The sequence below is a fragment of the Sminthopsis crassicaudata genome, chromosome 1 (assembly GCF_048593235.1).
Source record: "Sminthopsis crassicaudata isolate SCR6 chromosome 1, ASM4859323v1, whole genome shotgun sequence".
Lineage (NCBI taxonomy): Eukaryota > Metazoa > Chordata > Mammalia > Dasyuromorphia > Dasyuridae > Sminthopsis > Sminthopsis crassicaudata.
In genome coordinates, this window is record NC_133617.1 from 629,087,441 (window position 1) to 629,106,581 (window position 19,141).

The 19,141-nt window shown below is 37.7% G+C and overlaps 1 protein-coding gene across 2 annotated transcripts in view; it reads left to right on the forward strand.

Annotated features, from left to right (window-relative positions):
* Nucleotides 1-19,141, forward strand: part of GTF3C1 (general transcription factor IIIC subunit 1) — a 130,465-nt gene that overhangs the window by 78,844 nt on the left and 32,480 nt on the right. For both annotated transcript variants that reach the window (XM_074282772.1, XM_074282773.1), the window contains exons 16-24: nucleotides 2,392-2,537; nucleotides 3,851-3,948; nucleotides 5,490-5,586; nucleotides 5,752-5,929; nucleotides 9,182-9,326; nucleotides 13,235-13,370; nucleotides 14,642-14,723; nucleotides 14,874-15,059; nucleotides 16,355-16,512. In XM_074282772.1, the coding sequence (XP_074138873.1) occupies nucleotides 2,392-2,537; nucleotides 3,851-3,948; nucleotides 5,490-5,586; nucleotides 5,752-5,929; nucleotides 9,182-9,326; nucleotides 13,235-13,370; nucleotides 14,642-14,723; nucleotides 14,874-15,059; nucleotides 16,355-16,512 (1,226 nt within the window). The remainder of the gene's footprint in view (nucleotides 1-2,391; nucleotides 2,538-3,850; nucleotides 3,949-5,489; nucleotides 5,587-5,751; nucleotides 5,930-9,181; nucleotides 9,327-13,234; nucleotides 13,371-14,641; nucleotides 14,724-14,873; nucleotides 15,060-16,354; nucleotides 16,513-19,141) is intronic.

The following is a 19,141-nucleotide window of genomic DNA, read 5'->3' on the forward strand; positions in this document are numbered from 1 at the left end:
TATGTTGAAGATACCCACTTCCATCAGAATACAGATGATTTGCCTTATTAAAGGGAGTTTCCTCACTCTGATCTCTCCCTCCACAAAATAAAACTATAAATCCAATTAACAAGTTATTTGGATTCTTGGTGAAATGCTTCTCCCTTGATTTGTGTGTGAAACCATAAAATCTATTGATATGAACATGATTCCTGAGAGAATTTTCAACAACTTAGATTATACCAGTGCTATAAGAATGCCAATGCTACAAGGACCTTTTATGATCTTGTTCCATCTCTTGTTTGTACTGCCGAAATACCATTGATTTCCCTGCTCTAATGGGTGTGTCTTCTGAAGTATGTAAATGTGCTCTGCTGCCTTTCTTGTCCTCAATTCCATGACTGCCTTCCCTCCTGCTTTCTCCAAGACAGCTATCACTTCTCTTGTATCTTCATCCTCACCTTCGTTGACTATCCCTTCATCTACCTCCAAACATGACCAAGTCTCTCTAATCCTAAAAAGCACTCTTTTAATCCTTCTGCCCCATGCAATGCTGTTTGAATTCTCTTGTACCCTTCATTCTTGAAAAGTTGTTATCTGCTAGACAGGTGGCTATGGGGAAGAGATGAGGAGTATGAGAACAGAGAAGATTTAGTCTGGCCATTGTGCAAAGTAGAATAGAGACAGGTAAAGGAATTGCTGATGACCAACAAAGTTAGATGACATGAATTTTTTCTCCCATAATTTCATGACTTTCTTAGCAGACAGCATTTCAGGAACAAGAGCAAGGAAGGCATAAACAAGCTGCCCAGGTTTAAGGGACTGAAGGAAGGAAAATGTGGAACAGAATGGCGCCTTGAGAGAATGAGATTAGGCTGAGCTGATAGTTATGAGAGCACCAGAACAGTGATGAGAATACAAGGAGAGTTTAGTTTACTAGGGAAAAAAATTTTTTTTCATCCAGATCTATGATGCTTCTGAATCCCAGGCACTAGAAAGTCTGAGGTGGGATTTTGTAAGCCTTTAAGAATGTTAAGTACCAGATAGGGAGAATAGAAGTAAAATAAATTGACATCAAAGTTTCAGTAGTGTTTCTTCCAGGTGAAGCTTCTTAGTTGATTAAGTTGGTTATAGTGGAGAGAGGAAAGTTTTGGCTGAATAAGAAGAGTCCTGAGGTGAGAGGTTTCTGACAGTGGTGTCTCTTTTGGAGATCTCTCAGTTAACTTTGTGTCTGATCTGCCAGTTAACTTTGTGTCTGTAAGCTGGAAAAACTTGAACCAAGTTCATGTCATCTGAATTTTGTTTTATCTCTTCCTGTCTTATCTGAATTTTGTTTTATCTCTAACTGTCTTATCTGGGGTTTTCCATCCAGAGGCAAACATGTATAAAATTGAATTGAATTGAGAGTTATCTTCATAGTCATGGCCAAGATGTTGGGCAGAGTGGGAACAGGATAGGCTTAGAGGTCTCCCACCCAACCCTTAGTGTACCCATTCTCTATAGTTTTAGAAAGTCATGCCCTGCCTTCAGGCTAAACTGAAATAGAAAGAAATCAGTTGAAGACCACTCTGTTCTTTGTGTGATGTCTAGCATGTTACCATGCTTTTTTGATGGTTTCAATCTTTTTCTTTCCTTTTAAGATATCCTATAAAATTTTTGCAGTTACTTTTTGTCATGAAAATCAATACAATCATTTCTTCCCTTTTTTCCAATAATTAAGGCCACTGAATCACACCCCCCCCCAAATCTTAATAATAGCCATGATTGTATAGAACTATAGAAGAACCAAAGTATAAATTGGATAAATATTTAGGTTCTCCCTCCAGTTCGTTAGCTAAACTCCTGAGACAAGGTGTGTTCAGCTTGGCCTGTGTGTGAAATAATTTATATATTTGTTGTCCATTGGTTGCATGTGATGTAGTAATATGCCTACTATCCTCTCTTCTCCAGACACACTTAAAAGTATATGCCTCCCTCTCTGACTCAAACACTTCTTTCTAGCTCAATTCTCTCCACTGATTCCCTGACTTTCATGTTCATTCACTAAAGGATCTCAGTCAAATCCTTCTTTCCATTTTTTAATTCATTATTTGTACACTTTCACTTGAATTCCTTTCTCATGTGTCTTCCCCCTGTGCCTTTTTCTACCTGATCCTTCAGGTTCAAGGTAGCTGGCTAATATATATCTTAGCTTACTCTTCAAAATTAAAATAAACTTATATGATCCCTTACCCATCCACCCATGTTTTCTACCATCTGATTGAACTTAGATTTGGAAATAAGTAAATTTTTGTAAGAGATTTTTTTACATAATCATGATTTCTGAGATTTTGACAAAACCCAGGAGTTTGTTATTTATTGAAAACATTTAGCCTTTTTAGGACCTGGGCCTAACTAAAATTCTTCTTCTAGTATTTGTGGATGAAGCTTCTTGGATGCGTTATGTTCCACCCATCCCAATACACAGAGACTTTGGATTTGGCTGGGCCCTTGTCAGTGATATCCTTCTGTGTTTGCCTCTGTCCATCTTCATGCAGATAGTCCAAGTCAGTTATAAGGTCAGTATGATCATTTCCTATTTCTCCTTCTTAGCTCCCAGAGCTTTTTGCCTACAAAGATGTTCTTTCCTATCCTTAAAAGAGTGAAGCAAAACTTTTCACACATTCTATCAGTAAACCAGAAAAGCACAACTACAATAGTTGTGAGTAGAGAACTACATTAGTAACTGCTCTTTGGAAGAGAAACTTTGAGTCCAGTTTTGAAACATGCTTGGGGTGTTTTTGCTTCCTTATGGCTCCTGTGGTTAAGAGGAGAAAGTGGTATTGTGTCAGTGTTATGGTGAGAGGGATGGGCTTAGAATCAGGAGACCTGAATTCAAATCCTAGGTCTGACATTCATTAATTTCCCTATATTTCCATTTCCTCGTCAACAAAATGTAAATGATAATACCAGCAGACATTTTAAATAAACTTAAAAGTACTATGTAAAGTGAGTTGTTATTTATTGAGTCTGGAATTAATATTTCATTTTCCTAGAGGTTCTTAGTGGAGTTTAATGGTTTACTCGGCTAATGAAGTTCTGAACTTTGGTATCCAAGATTCCATTAGGGAAAAGTTCTGAGATATATGGATATTACAGTAGGCACAAGTTGTTACAGAAAATCTACTATCTCAGACTGAGGCCTCCTGATCAAAGTTATTCCTTTCTCCCTTCCTCTCATCCTTTCAGTAGAGTGCTACAGGGACAGGGGGAATTGAGCTAGTCCCCATGTGATACATAGCCTACTTGCCATTTAGGTCATTTAGTTATAATTTCTTTCCAAATAAAGCAGCCCCACCTGCTTGGTACTTATCCTCCTTACTGTCTATTTGCTTTTCAAATCAAATCAAAAGATCATAAGACAACATGTATAAAAAGCAAATGGCATTGTCCTTGCCACATGGGAGATGCTATTTAAATGCTTATTCTTTCCTTCACTGCTTTTAGTTAAAGAAATAATCCAAGAGAATCAATTACCTAACTTTATAGGGCTCCTTTCTGAAAGTGTGGCTCCATTTTACATACAAGTATACAATTTGTCTTTATCTGTAAGCCCCAGCTTTGCTCCTTTTTCAAAGCATTTAGCACCAACAGTTAAGCAGAGCCGAAGGAAGTATAGTCATGGATCCTTTGAGTCTTTGTGCATCTTCCAAGTAATATAGAGAAGGGACAGCACAGGTTAATAAATAAGGACATTCATTGGAGCAGAACATTTTTCAGCTTCTCTCATTTGCAAACCTAAGGTCAAGATATAGTTGTTAGTATTCTTTTATACTCCTTGCCATTCATTTTGTGTTTTGGAATCTATACAACCAAAAAATGATCTTTATAGGTGGATAACCTAGAAGATTTTTTGAATGACCCTCTGAAGAAGCACACATTGATTAGATTTCTTCCCAGGCCAATCCGACAGCAACTTCTGTATAAGAGGTAAGTTCATCGATGTTCATCTGATTTTAACATTAATATTTGCCAAAATATCTTTTAAAGCATTCTTATGAATAAATATAGCCCCAGAAGAAGAAATTAATTATGCCAGCAAGTTAGTGAAAACTAATGATTTTCTTTTCTTACTTTCTTACTAGTTTATAATAGCTTTTTTATTTTTCAAAAAAAAATGCAAGATAGTTTTTATCATTCACCTTTGCAAAACCTTGTGTTCCAAATTTTTCTTCTCGACCACTTCCCCCTTTCCCTGGACAGCAAGTAATCCAATATAGGTTAAATATGTGCAATTCTTCTAAACATATTTCTAAATTATCATACTACACAAGAAAAATTAGATCCAAAGGAGGAAAAATGAGAAAGAAAAAAACAAGCAAGCAAACAATAACCACAAAGGTGAAAATACTATGTTATGATCCATATTCAGTCCTCTCTCTGGATACAGATAAGCTTTCTCTATCCCAAATCTATTGAAATTGGCCTGAATAACTTCATTGTTGTAAAGAACTACATCCATCACAGTTGATCATCACATAATCTTGTTGTTGCTGTGTACAATGTTCTATTGGTTCTACTTACTTCGCTTAGCTTTCATGTAAAACACTAATGATTTTCATTTAATCTTCCTACATATATACCTTCTATAGAGAAAAGAGATTAGGAAAGAAAAATTTGGGTGGGGGTAAATGAGGTACAATATGACTGTGACTCAAGAAACAAAATTTCTCTCCTAGCATTCAGTAATGGGGGAGATTCAGTACATAACTAATAATCACTTATAAGCCAGTAGAATAAGAAATACGATTTAGGAAAGATATGATCATAAAAAGAAACATATAATCAGAGTAAGGGACAGCAGACCATCTATATGTTCTCTTGTGAAAAGCCCTAAAGAAGACTTCCAGTATATTGGGGAGAACTGTATTAGAAGATTTATTTAAAAACATGTATGAGAATTTTGCAGGATGAAAAAAAAAAAACTAGATTTCAATCTTTAGCACTGAAGAAAATAGCTATATTACTCAGATTATAGATCCATTGAAGTATAAATATACATATAAAATATAACATCTATATGAAATATTTAAACATGATACTTAATCTCTGTTTTTAGGCTGTTTTCAAGTAAAAATTAACTGTTAATTAAAGAAACAAGTTATTTAGGGGAAATGGTTCTATGTGAATTCCAAATGTGAATTGGTGTCCTTTTATTTAAATTTATCCCCAATTCTAGGAAATACTCTTTCTCCTAAACATTGATTTGATGATTGTTTTTTCCAAATGATTCTGATTGCTAAATCAAAATCAGATTTTAAAATAATTTATTCTATTTCCTTTGCTAGTTGATAGAAATAGTTATTCTGGATTTGAGAAAAGGCATAATGTAAGGTAGATGAGTTTTATTTAAAGTAATTTTTAAAGCAAGAAGTTCCTTTCTTGCTCCAGAAATAATATCTCTGAAATATAATTGGTGATATTTGAGTGCTTGTTAGGATACCTATCATTTTTATTAATCTTTTTTACAGGCGGTATATTTTTTCAGTAGTGGAGAATCTTCAGAGACTTTGCTATATGGGACTGCTGCAGTTTGGTCCCACAGAAAAATTTCAGGATAAAGATCAGGTAACATCTTTAAAGCCTAAGTGGTGGTGATAGTGGTGGTGGTGGTGGTGGTGGTGGCGGTGGTGGTGGCAGGGGTGGTGATGGTAATGGTGATGGCTAGGCAAGAGCAGTGCCATCAACTAAATTCATTGCTGACATCTGTGTGCATGCACAATTTTCTTATAGGTATTCATATATTTAAAGAAGAATGCAGTGATTATTGATACTACAATCTGTGACCCACATTATAATCTGGCCCAAAGCAGCCGACCCTATGAAAGGCGCCTGTACATTCTGGACACGATGCAAGATGTGGAAAACTATTGGTTTGATTTACAGTGTGTCTGCCTTAATACTCCATTAGGTACAATTTCTTTGCCAGATCTCACTACTTTTTTTCCATTGTATTGAATCTTAGATTGTTAGAGTTAAAAAGAAAGTATCTTATCCAACCCCTCATTTTACAGATTTGGGAGGCAAGACCTAATAATAGTGACTTGCCCAAAGTCATTTGAGGTAGTTAATAGCAGAATCAGAAGTAGAAGCCAAGTCTTCTTTACATGATCTAGCTCTCTTCATTCTGTACTATCTTTTCTCCTGTTTATATTCTTCCTTTTTTCCTCTCCAAAAAAGTAGCTGGGTGCCTTTATTTCCATTTGTGCTTAGAACTAAAATCCTTTACCTCTTAGGCACACATAAAAATAACTGTTCTAGAGCTGTTTTACTGTACACAAAGTTTATTCTTTATCCTGACCTTAGGTAGTTTCAGGGATTCTCTCCATTTTTTAAGAGATGAGGAGATAAGTCAAAAGGGATGTTTACAGGTGGGCCATACAAATCAAATGTCCAAGCTGGAATTCTTTTGATTCTAGGGCTAATACTCTTTTTAGTGTACCACATTGCCTCTTTTTTTCCCCCCTTTTTTTGATGAGGCAATTGGGGTTGACTTGCCCAGGGTCACACAGCTTGGAAGTATTAAGTGTCTGAGGTCAGATTTGAACTCGGGTCCTTCTGACTTCAGGACTGGTGTTCTCTCTACTGTGCTACCTAGCTGCCCCAAACTACATTGCCTCTTTATGCAAGAAATAGAACAGGAAGATTAACATTATTCATATTTTGTTTTATCATTTCCCTTTTCCTTTGACAGTGCCATCATCTTTTGGTTACCCAGCTTCCTAACCTAGGAATCTGAGGCTCTTTTCCTTCCCTCCCCTTATCCATTCAGTTGACAATGTGTCTACATCCCTCCCCTTCTTTCCTCTCAAATCACAATCAGCCTAGTTGATAGTTGTAGTGTCTCTTGCCCAGGCTGTTGTAATAACCTCTTAATTAATTCCCTTGACTCAAGTTTTTTCCCTCTCCTCATATTTGCCAAATTGATAATCCTTTTAAAAATGGTTGTTTGCTGTTTTGTTGATACCCTTTTTTTATGATCACCTTCATTTTCCACTGAAATCACTCCTCCTGCTCCTCTTCCTCCAGCGTCATCCAATAGAACCAGCCCTTGCAACAAGTAAATATAGTAAAGCAAAACAAATCAACACTTTGGCCATCCCAAATGGATATTTCTAAGAACAGGTGGGACCATGTCTCTTCTCATTAAAACAAACTCTAGGACTTTCCAGTTGCCTCTAGAATAAAATAACAAATTTTCCTGTTTGACCAATTGCCTACAACCTACTCTTCTAGGCTGGATATCTTTCACACTCCCACTTCTTGCTCTCCACCAGGCTGACCAACATCCTGTTCCTCAGACATTATATTCTGTCTCCTATCTCTGTACTTTTGCTTAGACTCCTCACCATGATGAGGATATTCTTCTCTTAAAATCCCCACTTTCCTTCACAGGAGTTCTTTCCTCTTAAACCCCCTACATCGCCTTCCCATATTGTATACATTTTGTATTTGCTTACAGATGTCCACATTATTTCTTCAGTAGCATATAAACTCCTAGAGGTTATAGACTATTTCATTTTTCAATCTGTCTGTATCTCTAGTACCTAGCCCAATTCCTGACATATAAAAAATGCTTAATAAATGCTTTATAAATTAAATGGGTGTTATAAAAACAATTGAACAAAAGTGTACCTTTACTCAGTAGTAAATATATAAAGTGAACTGAGTTAGGTAATACATGCTTTCTCATTTGAGACTTCTTAAAAGGATCTAAAAGAGTTTCTAAATCATGAATGTCATAAAATACTGCTTTTACTCATCAGATAAATTTGCCAGCCAGTAAAAGATTTTGCTTTTCTAACCAGGATAAAAGTTTATGACTTGGCATAATTTTTATAGTTTCAAATTTTTTTCAGCAAAGGTTGTCAGACACTTCTCAACCATGTCAAATTTTCATATAACATAACATAGAAAAAGAGTCAAGGATGACTCCTAAGTTCTGAACTTATATGAGTAGATGGATGATAGCACTTTTAGTAGAAATAGAGAAAGGTACATATACCTATAAATAATGCTTCTCTTTAATTTCTTTTATCCCAGAAATCTTAGAGACTTATTTTATTTATCAATTTTTATTAAGTACCTGTGCATTATGCTAGGCTGTATATGAGTTGGTTGTATTATCTTAGTCACTAACATCCTCCGATACTACATTGTGGCGGAGAGGTGACCCTCAGTTCTCAGAGTCTGTGCCAGTTTAATACAAGTTGCAGCATAGGAGCTCTATAGAGGTAGAGAGGGACCCACACCAGTGAAATCACAGATCATTGAAGAATTGGGTTAACTCCATAATCCTTTCCATCATTGCCTAGGAAATAAAAAGTAACTTTGATCCCATGAAATACAATGATTTCAACATAAAATGTAGGTTATTAAACACATAACTAGCTTAGCACAACCAAGAGAAAAACAGAGAACTCAGGTACTAGCCAGCAATTCAGAGAATCAACTGCCTGAAAGGACTTCAGCCCTGCTTGTCTCTTCTTCCTACTCCTATTATATCCCATATTCTGTCCTTCACTTCTCTTCTCCTTCTAGCCCATCTGTCTTCTGTCTTGTGGCCTTGCTGTCAGGTTTTGTTCTCTAGAATAAGTGAGTACAAGTAGTTGTTTATTCCTTGTGACCATTTCTCCGTCTTGAAGTTTAACTTGCATAAAGTCCTTCATGTTATTCCACATAGCTCTTTAACCTTTAATCCTGAAATAAATTTGTAGCTCCAAAGTATAGTGGCTTCCTCCTTCTCCTGGTGTGAATAGTACTTTGACAAATTTCTTTAAAAATCAGCTTATTTTAGATCAACCATTTGACCTTGGAGTCAAGAAGATTCTGATTCAAATCTTGCCTCTTACCACATATTGACTTTATGATGATTAACTTAATGTTTCAGTGTGCTAGAAATTTTTGTAAGAGTAAGAGTTAGACATAGGTTGCCAATCTGTATTGGTAAAGAGAGTTTCCAACCTGAGAATTGTGTACCCTTGAACTTCTCCTTCTTTTCTCCCCCCAAAAATGTTTATGCAGCATTAGAAAATACAAGTCTTCTACTTTTGTTATCCTTAATTTTCATCCTAGCTGCATTCTATAGCCACCCTCTGGTGATGGGAAGGGGCTGGTGTCAGTGAGGCGGGAGTAATGCCAGGAGATTAATTTGGTTTCCCAGGAGTGGTTCGCTATCCTCGGGTCAAGAAGAACAGTGCTCAGGATCCAAACAGCGAGTCTGGCAGTGTGGAGGCGGACATGGAGCAGGAGAACGCGATCGACAAGCACAACTTGGAACGCAAGTGTGCGATGCTGGAGTACATCTCGTATGTGGGCCTTCTGATCTTCTCCCCTTTTTCTGTGGACATAGCACACATGTACCCAAAAGAACTTTGCCAGTTCCTGCACAGGCCAAACACTGTGTGAGGCATCAGATCACAAACGGTTTGGGGTAAAAGAGCCATAGACTTGGAATCAGACGAGCCTGGATTTGAGTCCTTCCTCAGATATGGAACCAGTGGCAGAGAGTTTCCTCATCTGTATAATGGAAATAAGAATACTGCACTACACTGACAGTTATTTCACTGGTATAGGGACTCTGGGGAGGAAGTCCTCGTTACTAGGTAGTTCCATACCATCTCCAGCTCATATATAGTTTTAGATCGCAGGACCACATGTCCAGCACTGGTCAGGGCAGGCTTGAACCAGGGTCATCCTGGGCCCACATCTACTTCTCTAGCAGCTGTTCTATACCTCCTTTATTTTAAAGTCATACTAAAATATAAAGTTAAAACTTGAAAAGGAGATACAGCAAACAAAGTCAACTTGGATCTATCTTGCTAATAGATACTTTTTCAAAAATCAACCTGTTTGCAACAGACATTCACCTATGCAGGCATCTTTTTTCTATTCTTCATTTAAGGAAATGGTCATAATAACAAAAAGAAAATTTTCAAAAAACCCTCCACTGAGTTGAAGTCTTGTAATGATACAAGCTGTTCTCAGTGTTCTCAGTTAAAGGCGCTGTGGCTTCTCTTAGTAATGAGGCTGTTCAGGTAGTATTTAAGATTTATAGAGCACTTCCCTCTAGTATTCTCTGTCTGAGGTTGTATATGTATTGTTATCTCTGTTTAACAGATGAGAATATTGAAGCCTAGAGACATAGTGACTGTCCCACTGTTTCACAATTTAGCTGAATGGAAATTTGTACATGGGCCTTTCCATTATGTTATGTAACCTGATGTACTTAATGTTTCAGTGTTCAAGGAAGGTTTTTCTCCTTCCGGTTCACTCTGTAACTCTGGATATCACAGGCCTTAGAATTTGAAAAACCATCTCTTCCAACTCTTTATTTTTTCAACTTGAGGTCCAGAAAGTAGAAAGGACTTGTGCAAGGTACTAAGTGCAATAACCAAGGAAAATCAGGATTTGAACATAATTCATTTAGTTATAAATCTCATTGCTACTACATGTACTCAAAAGTAGGCTATCCAAAAGACACATATATTAAAAGTAATATTATATGTGGGGGGGGGAGATGATTTATCAGCTTTGCCTGTGTCCCTCCACCCTATTATACCTGTGGATGGAAGCTTTTGAAAAGCAGAGTGCTGTTGAAAAGACAGCAAATTCAGGCTTGTACATGCCAAAGTAAGCAGGAAGACCTCATTGCCTACCTGCTTTCCTCTAGTCAGAAAGAATGTCAGGAGGATGAGCAGGAAGGGAGAGAGAGGGTTCAGTCAGGGCCTAAGAGTGAGCATCTGCATATTTGCAACATAACAGGGCAGCTAGAGAGAATCATCCCAAACTTTTCCTGCCAACCTAAGATAAGTGCTTTTTAGGTCTCATTTGTAAGGAGAGGATTTCAACTTATAATATTGGAGGTTTGGTTTGTACTCTCTCTCCTTCTGCATAGGACATGCTCAGCTCAAGCCAAGTCTTACTCAAGGTCTGTTAAACTTTGGACAGCTAATTCTTTCCCTTCTCTGAGAACCAGTAGCAGCTAACACTAAGTTCTCTCTTGATATTTTACTGCCAATTCTATTTGTCCTTAGACTATCACTTCCTATGCCAAAATGCCCTAGACTTCATGGTACACTCTTCTTTCTTTCACTGATTTAGATTGCCTATTTCCTCCCTGAGAATGTTCTCATGGCCTCTTTCCACACCCCCAGTAAAACCAGAGAGACATATACATATTGAGAATTCAGTTCTGTGGAGATTTAGGTTATTCTCAAGATTGGGTTTATTATCCTTTTATGAACTACATCCTGACTCAGACCCCCCCCAAAATATATTTCTGCCAAATATAGAGAGGGCGAGGGGAGGAATGTGTCTACATTTAGCTTCAATCTTTGCACAACACTGCTAAAAGACATTGAAAAGAACAAAGAAACTAAAGGCCTTCCCCCACCTGGAGTGTAAACATCTGTAAATCTGAATGTTATTGATCTTTGTGGCATTAGATATGCCAGGAAATATTAATGAGAATTCACTAACGTTACAGGTTTCTCATTTATTAAATGGGTTAGTATTTAATTAGATAACTTAATCAGGAAGAATGTGAGTTCAAAAAAATGCCCCTTCTGGTTACTAGTTGTATGATTATGGATAAGTCTTAAAAAATTTTAATTCATTTCACTTGCGCCTTTTCTATAGCAGGATTAAAAATACCTTTGGTTTCAGATAAATTACATCATATATGTAAAGCCCTTGGCAAAGCAAGTCCTCATGCTTGTCAGCTATCACTATTCTTGTTAATGCTATTCTAGAGAGTTCTACTTTTTTCTTTCTTGTAGTTTCCCCCAATTCTTTTAATCTGCTAAAGAATATATTTCCACCCTCACATATCTTGCCAGTGGACTTTTATAATTCTTATTTCTACTTACCTGCCACTTTTCAGGGAAGTAGAAAACTGAAGTTTCTACATTCTGAAACTAGCAAAGAAGTCAGTGTGAAATTCTCAGAGGACTAACAAATGGACTGGAGCAAAAGTGTACGTGCATATGTGCTTTTTGCTTGTATTATACACCAGTGCTCCTCTGAAGTCCTATCTCAGGACCTCCTCATACTGTGCAGTGAGCCTGTGTAACGTGCCCTCCTGGCAGTTACAATTACTAGTCTGTCCTAGACCACCAGAGTACCTTTGACCACTGTCCTTTGCAGTGTGAGCTCTACCCGGCTCGCCTCCTCTGAGGCCTTCAAAGGTCTCTGGCCACAATCTCTTGAATCTGTAGCTTAATAACCGGTAGCGCACTCAAGAACAGCCACGTGTAATTTTAAAAGCCTTTATTATACCTCCTCACATAATGCCCTGACTGATGCCCTGACTTGTTGGTTCCCGAGTGAACACCTGGTCAGAAGACCCATGTGTTCACTACCAAAACCCTTACCTCTTTTGGCTACCCATCTTGGCTTGGCCACCCAGGCTAGGAAGCCAAGGTGAAGAACGCCAGGTTAAAGAGAGCGCCTGCTGCCTGCAGTGGGCTTACATAGGGCCTGTGAGGTCACACACACAGCCAATCAGCGAGAGAGTCACCCATTAGGAAGCTATCTCAATATGGCCAGGATCCCGCCAAAGGGCAGTCCTAATATCCACAGAAATTACTTCCGGGCCTCAATCTCCCGATTTGCTGTGGCACCCATTTAAAGCCCCTTACAAGCCTGGGTTCTTGCGCTATTAGAGGAGTATAAATTCTGTCAAGTTCTCCTAGTCTTTGAAGGCCTACTCATAGAAATATGTCTGGGATCCAAAAATAGCCAAGTTGAAAAGTCATCAGTAGGCTAGCCACAAACAAGGTAATAATATTTAAAACCTCCAAAACCCTGGGCAGCTAGTGGATAGATTTTAGGCCTAGAGTGAGGAGAACCAGGATTGACATCCAGCCTCAGACTCTTACTAATTGTATAACACCGGGCAAATCATTTAGCCTTTATTTGCCTCAATTTACTCAGCTATAAAATGGAGATTTTAAAGAAAAAAAAAATGACAAATCACTCCATTAATCTTTCTAAGAAAATCCCATTAAAAAATGGGGTCATCAAGAGTTAGACATGAATAAATAACAACAACCAAAACTCTCAAAGACTATCTACTAAGTCATAGAAAAGTTGGGATCCATGTTTGTGTAGGTAATATCCACCGTTGCCCAATCTGAGGGTCTGCAAAGGTTCTAGAGCCAAAAGTACATCCAGGTGCCTAACCTTTTTCCTGTCTATTTTTTCTATTCTTTAGTGGGAGCCGTGAGGTACTGGATGATGGTTCTATACCTGGTGATGGATTAGGGGCAGCAGGTCTGGATTCCAGTTTCTACGCACACTTAAAGCGTAACTGGATCTGGACCAGTTACATCATTAACAAATCAAGGAAGGTGAGTTCTTGAGCTGATTCAGCATACCATAGGTGTCCATTTTTGATGTCTCTTTACAGTTCATTTATGAAAGAGCATTTAGATTCAGAGTCGAGGACCCAGCTTAGAATTTTAACTATTTACTATCTGGCCACATCCTCCTCAGGCTTTGGTTTTCTCATCTATAAAAGAAGAAATTGGAGTGATGACCTTTTAAGTCCCTTTTAGCTCTATATCTGTGACCTTAAGAATGCAGTTACTGATAATTTACATACTTAGAACTTTTTCTCTTGTGAAAACTTCTATTTAAGTAAAACTTGAGTCAAATATGGAAGTAAATATTTAGTTTAGTTTGTCAGAAGATAATATCCACATAATTACAGAATTCTAGGACTTGGGCTACTGTGCTATGATCTCTCAGGGAAAGGTTCTTGTAGGGGAAAGTATCATCTCAAGTCTGGCAGACAGTTCATTCATAATTAGTATTTTTCCAGTTGATGAGAAGACCTTATTTTCTACTTTGCCATTTGTCAGCCTGGAGAGACATGGTTAGTGGAGCTCCCAGAATCCCACTCTGAAAAAGAGATACAAACAGAGGTAAACCCTCATGTGCCCAACTGACCTGTTCTTATTCTCACAGAGCACTAGAAATCTACACAGTAATCTGGATTTAGATTTCCCTGATCTGAATATGTCTTTTCAGCACATTTAGTCTGAGACTGTTCTATACTCTCATACAGGGTAATACATATTGGTATAATTAGCAGTCTCAAAATCATCTGCCCAAGCCTTTATTAAACATTTTGTTCATTATTGCCATCTGCTGTGGGTAGAACTCCCTGTAAGTGTAAACAGTTCTTGTCATTGTCTCGTGTCCCTGAATGCTGCTGACAGAGCTGAAAGGAAAATTCAAGGTTATCTAGTTCATTTAAATATCTTTGTGGCCCCTGTGCCTTTTCTACCTTTTTTCAGTTCTAGCTTTCCTTTGAATTCTTCCCCTCTGGAGTAAAATTTCCAGGAAACAACATAAAAAAATACATCGTTTTTGCAGAAAAGTTAGAAGACTTCAAAGAATAGGCTCAAGGAAAACATTATATATGGGATAATACAATAATGAGCACATTACTGTAGCATGCATGAAAACATTTTCTTCTCTGCACTAAATTGCAGACAGCTCTCCTACTATTGCTAAACTATTTTCTGGGCTTCATTAAAGGCGGTTCTGAATGTTAGTGAATTTATTGCCTCAGAAACCTGGGAATTCTTGATACTTACACATATTTGTCTTTTAGGAAAATACAGTTTCAGAAAATGGCCTTACAGTTAGGCTCCAGACATTTTTATCCAAACGCTCTCTGCCACTAAGTGCTGGAAGTAAGTATCACTGGTATCTTCAGTTCTTCCCACATGTAGAACTAATGATAGTTCAGCAGCGAAAATCTTCAATTTGGAAAAGAGTTGTTATGTTCAGATGTTGTCTGAAACTATTGTTTGTGGTAATATTTCTCTTTTAATCATTTCTAGATAATAGAATAAATATTTTGGGAGATACAAAAGCCCCCTCAGAACTCCCTACTGAGAAGGAGGAGCAGTTTGAGATCTGCAAAGAAATGACACAAGATAGAAACAAGAGGGTGAGGGGCGGCAAAAGCCAGAAACGGAAAAGGCTCAAAAAGGACTCTGGAAAGAAGATTAAGAGAAGAAAGAAAGGTTATTGGTCACTTGCAGTTTCATTTCTCTTTTCTGTTGCTACTCCAGTTTCTTGATTTCACTATATTACTTGTGAAAATCACATACCAACTAGGTCTTCAATTTGTCTTCTGCTGTTTTCTGTTCTTTCCTTTCATTTGAGATACTTAATGTATTGTCAATGTTATTTTATTTTCCAACCAACCTGACAGATGAGAATAGATCTTTGCATTTCCCATATACTTTTTCTTAGTATTTTGTCTTTTAAAGAGTACTCATTCCTTTAGTATGCCTAGTTTCCTTTCTCAATTCAAACCTCTAATTATATTTCTTCTTGCAAATTCTTGTCTAAATATACACACCTTGCAAAATTCTGATCTCTTTTCTGTTTTCTCTTTTCATCTCTGTATGTATATCAATTAAGTCAAAATTTAGCATCATTTTATATTTTGAAACTTTTTTCAGAGAGAAGGGTAATTAAAACTTCAGGGCAGGGTTCCATGACTCTTTCAGACTTGAATCATAAACTCAAGTGCTTTGCTCTCTGGATTTTCATCTTAGGACTCCACATCCAATGTCTTTTATGAGGAAAAACAGTTTGAGATGAAAGGAAGCATATTCGAATGTTTTAGGTTGCTTTATTTCAAAGAAAAAGTCCAGATTTTTCCATAAAGATCTAGCTGATAATGTCTATTTAAATTTTAAGAAAAATCTAGGTTTTTATTTGAAAATGGACCTAGAGATCTAAGTTTTTCGTCTGTATGTGGTGGGGATAACAGGGAAGTAGATTTTTTTGACTGGCATTCAAAAGGAATTGCAACAGTTTTACCTCTTGTATAAACCTTTGTGGAGGTATTTAGGGAAGTTAATATAGTAGAGTCTATCAAGATCTAGATTTACTATTTATTAGGAAAGTTCAGTGTTATGAATTTGGATTCATATTTTCTTACCCTTTTTTTCTTTTCTTTTTTTCTACTATTGGAATTGTTGTAATTTGTTTAAAAACAAAACAAAAAACAACCTGGAAAATGTAATTTTGGAAACTGGTAATGCCAAGTAGCATCTAACTTAAAAGCATTACCTGCAGCTATAACCTATAGTCCAGGCACTGAAGGCAGGGGTGGAGAGTTCTGCGCCCTCCCAAAGTAATGGCTGTGAAATCTGCAGAGTGAGGTTTGTTCAACCATAAAATGAAGAATTTGGATGAGACCACTTCTAAGGTCTTTTCCAGGTGTAAAGTCTATAAAACTATGAAATATAAGCATGCTGTTTGCTAGAAGAAGCTAAGTCAGCATATTCCTTCCTCCAATGTTTAGGAGAAAAGTCAGAAGAAAAAAGCAAAAAAATGCGCTACCACGATGAAGCTGACCAGAGTGCTCTGCAGAGGATGACACGTCTGCGTGTGACCTGGACAATGCAGGAAGATGGGCTTCTAATGCTTTGCCGAATTGCCAGTAATGTCCTAAATACAAAGGTATTCAGTCAGCTGCTGCATTCTTTCTTTACTATGTTCATTTCATTCATTCCTTTGACAAGCACTTCATTCATTCCTTTGACAAGCATCTAAGTGCTTCTTATCCAGGTACCTCTGAGAATGTTTTTTGCACCCATCCTACCCTCTACCTGAAATGTGCCCCCCACTATTGTATTTCTAGCACCCTCTGCATTCCCACTTGGTTTTTACAAATATTCAAATCAGTCCAAACATTATTTGCTGAACTCCAGGTCTGTGCAAATCCTGAGTAGGGAATACAAAGCTTTTGAATGTTTAGTTTTTAGATTTTTACTGAGAAATCCGACCTTCGGTAAAAAAAAACACCCTTTAAAAAATTTGGCATCTTTTGATTTGCCTCATCCTTTCGAGCAGAAACTGCACTGACCATTTTGAGTCTGTGTAACACTGTCTGAGAACCTCTGTTCTGTCTTGAAGGTACTAAATCTCTTTTTCATGTCCTTTCTGACATTCACTAGACTAACATCTTGTGCATAAAGAAAAACTGAGTGTTCTTGGGTCTTTCATTTTGTGTGTGGACCACAGAATATCTTCTTTGGTTCTCTTTCATAACAGCAGAGTAACACTTGCAGGGTGATATCATGAGGTAGGAGGGACCAGCTAATCATCTAGATGGCAGGATCTGCTCCTTCTGTTTCCTCTCTCCTGGGTACTCTTTAGGTGAGATTATCAGCACTCTTGCTATGTGAGTTGTCCCCAAATGACTGAAGTACTCCAGATGGGGTCTGTCCAGAGTAGGCACCCCGGAGTGCTCCTCTCCACAGTCTCACCACATGCCAAGGCCTTACCTAATGTGCACTGAGAGGTTATCTTGTCTTTTGGTTCCATGTAGAAGGCTGCAATTCTGAAAAGGTGAGCTTGAATCAGACCACAGAGCACTTAAAGCTAATTACCTATTCGATGTGAGATAAAAGCTCTATATACATATTTAGATGAGATGATGATGTGATGGCTCTCCTCATAATTGGTGCTTGCTGAATGTGTGGTGGTGAGATAATCACAGGCAAGGATTGGAGGGTGGAAGGAGAGAAGTCAGAGTCACTTGGCGGCAGGACGAGGAGGAGAGAGGCTAGACTCCGGACTCCAGAATCCAGGGTACATCTTTGGCAAGCCACATGGCAGCTTTCCTGCCTCCTTCACTTCTCCCCCTAAAGACTGAGGACTTTGATTGATCCTGACTCTGGCTGATCCTGAGGCCTCCAGGGAGCTAGCCTGGACTTTATAATTCCATGTCACACTCTTGACTTATGGAACTTGTGGTGCTCCAAACACCCCTTTTCCACACTAGCTGCTCATTAGCCATGCCTCCTCCACCTTGTATTTAACTGATTGTTAATCCAAGTTACACCAAGGACTTGGTGTAATGAAAAAGATACTGGATCTGGGGTCAGAGAGCCTAAGTTTATGTCACTGTCCTGCTTCTCACTGTCTCTAGTTGGCATCACTTAACCTTTTGAGTCTGTTTATTATAAAATGAGAAGGGATAAGGCAGATAGCCTCAAAGGTCCCTTCCAGCTCTAAATCAGCATCTGTAATCCTGGGGTTATAACATAATCTTTATGTTCTTCCCACTACCAACTGAGGTATCTTGCATACTGTAGGTTTTTGGTAAGTGGTTTTAGAATGAATGAATTGGTGCTGCATCCAGTAAGTTTCTAATTCTATCTCCTCTATTCAGTGATGATGTAAGCATAAGGAATGGATGGTGCTCCATGAAACAATCATAAATAAACTCAAATGATAGTTATTATAAAATATGCTTTAAGGAAAGAGGCTCTGCAAGGTATTTATCACTCCATTTCACCCACACAGCTCTATTACACAATTTTTCATAGTAACTGTATTAGAGAAATGTAAAACAATATTGTGGGAAGTCCAAAGGAAGAAAGTTCTTAAAGTCTGTTGTGTTTGTGAGAGATAGTGTGAAGGGTGAGATAGAGGGGACAAAAAGATGATGCAAGAGAAATGAGGCTACCTCCTGCTTTGCATATTATTCCTCTTCCTTCAAATCCATGACCTTTCAACCAAACTGGCTTTCTTGCTATTCCTTAACTCAGCATTCCATCTTCCACTTCTGGGCCTTTGCTGCATGGTATTTACTTTCTTTTTTCCTCTTTTCATTGAATCTTTGGCTTTAAGATTGAACTCAACTGCTATATCTAATGGAAAATCTTCCAGAGGCCCCTAATTATTAGTGCTCTTTCTTCCATCTGTCTTGTAACCATTTGTCTGTGTAAATGTTGCTATTCCATTTTCCTCCTTTCTTGTAAATTCCTTAAGGATAAGGATTATTTGTTGTTTTAACTTTGTGCCCCCAGGTTCTAGAATAATGCCTTCTACATTTTAAATGCTTAATAACTTGCTTATTGAATTGAATTGAAGTAGGTACCAATTGAGATGATCTTTAAAAGATAGAGGGGGATTCATCAGGAAAAGAGAGTATTCTAGGCAGAAGAAATGACATGATCAAAAAGGTGGGGTGATTGCACATATATTTGTGGAATAGAAAGAAGTCTAGTTTTCCTGGAACATAAAATACATGTATAAAAGTAATATGAATTAAACCCGGAGAAATAGGTTAATATCACTG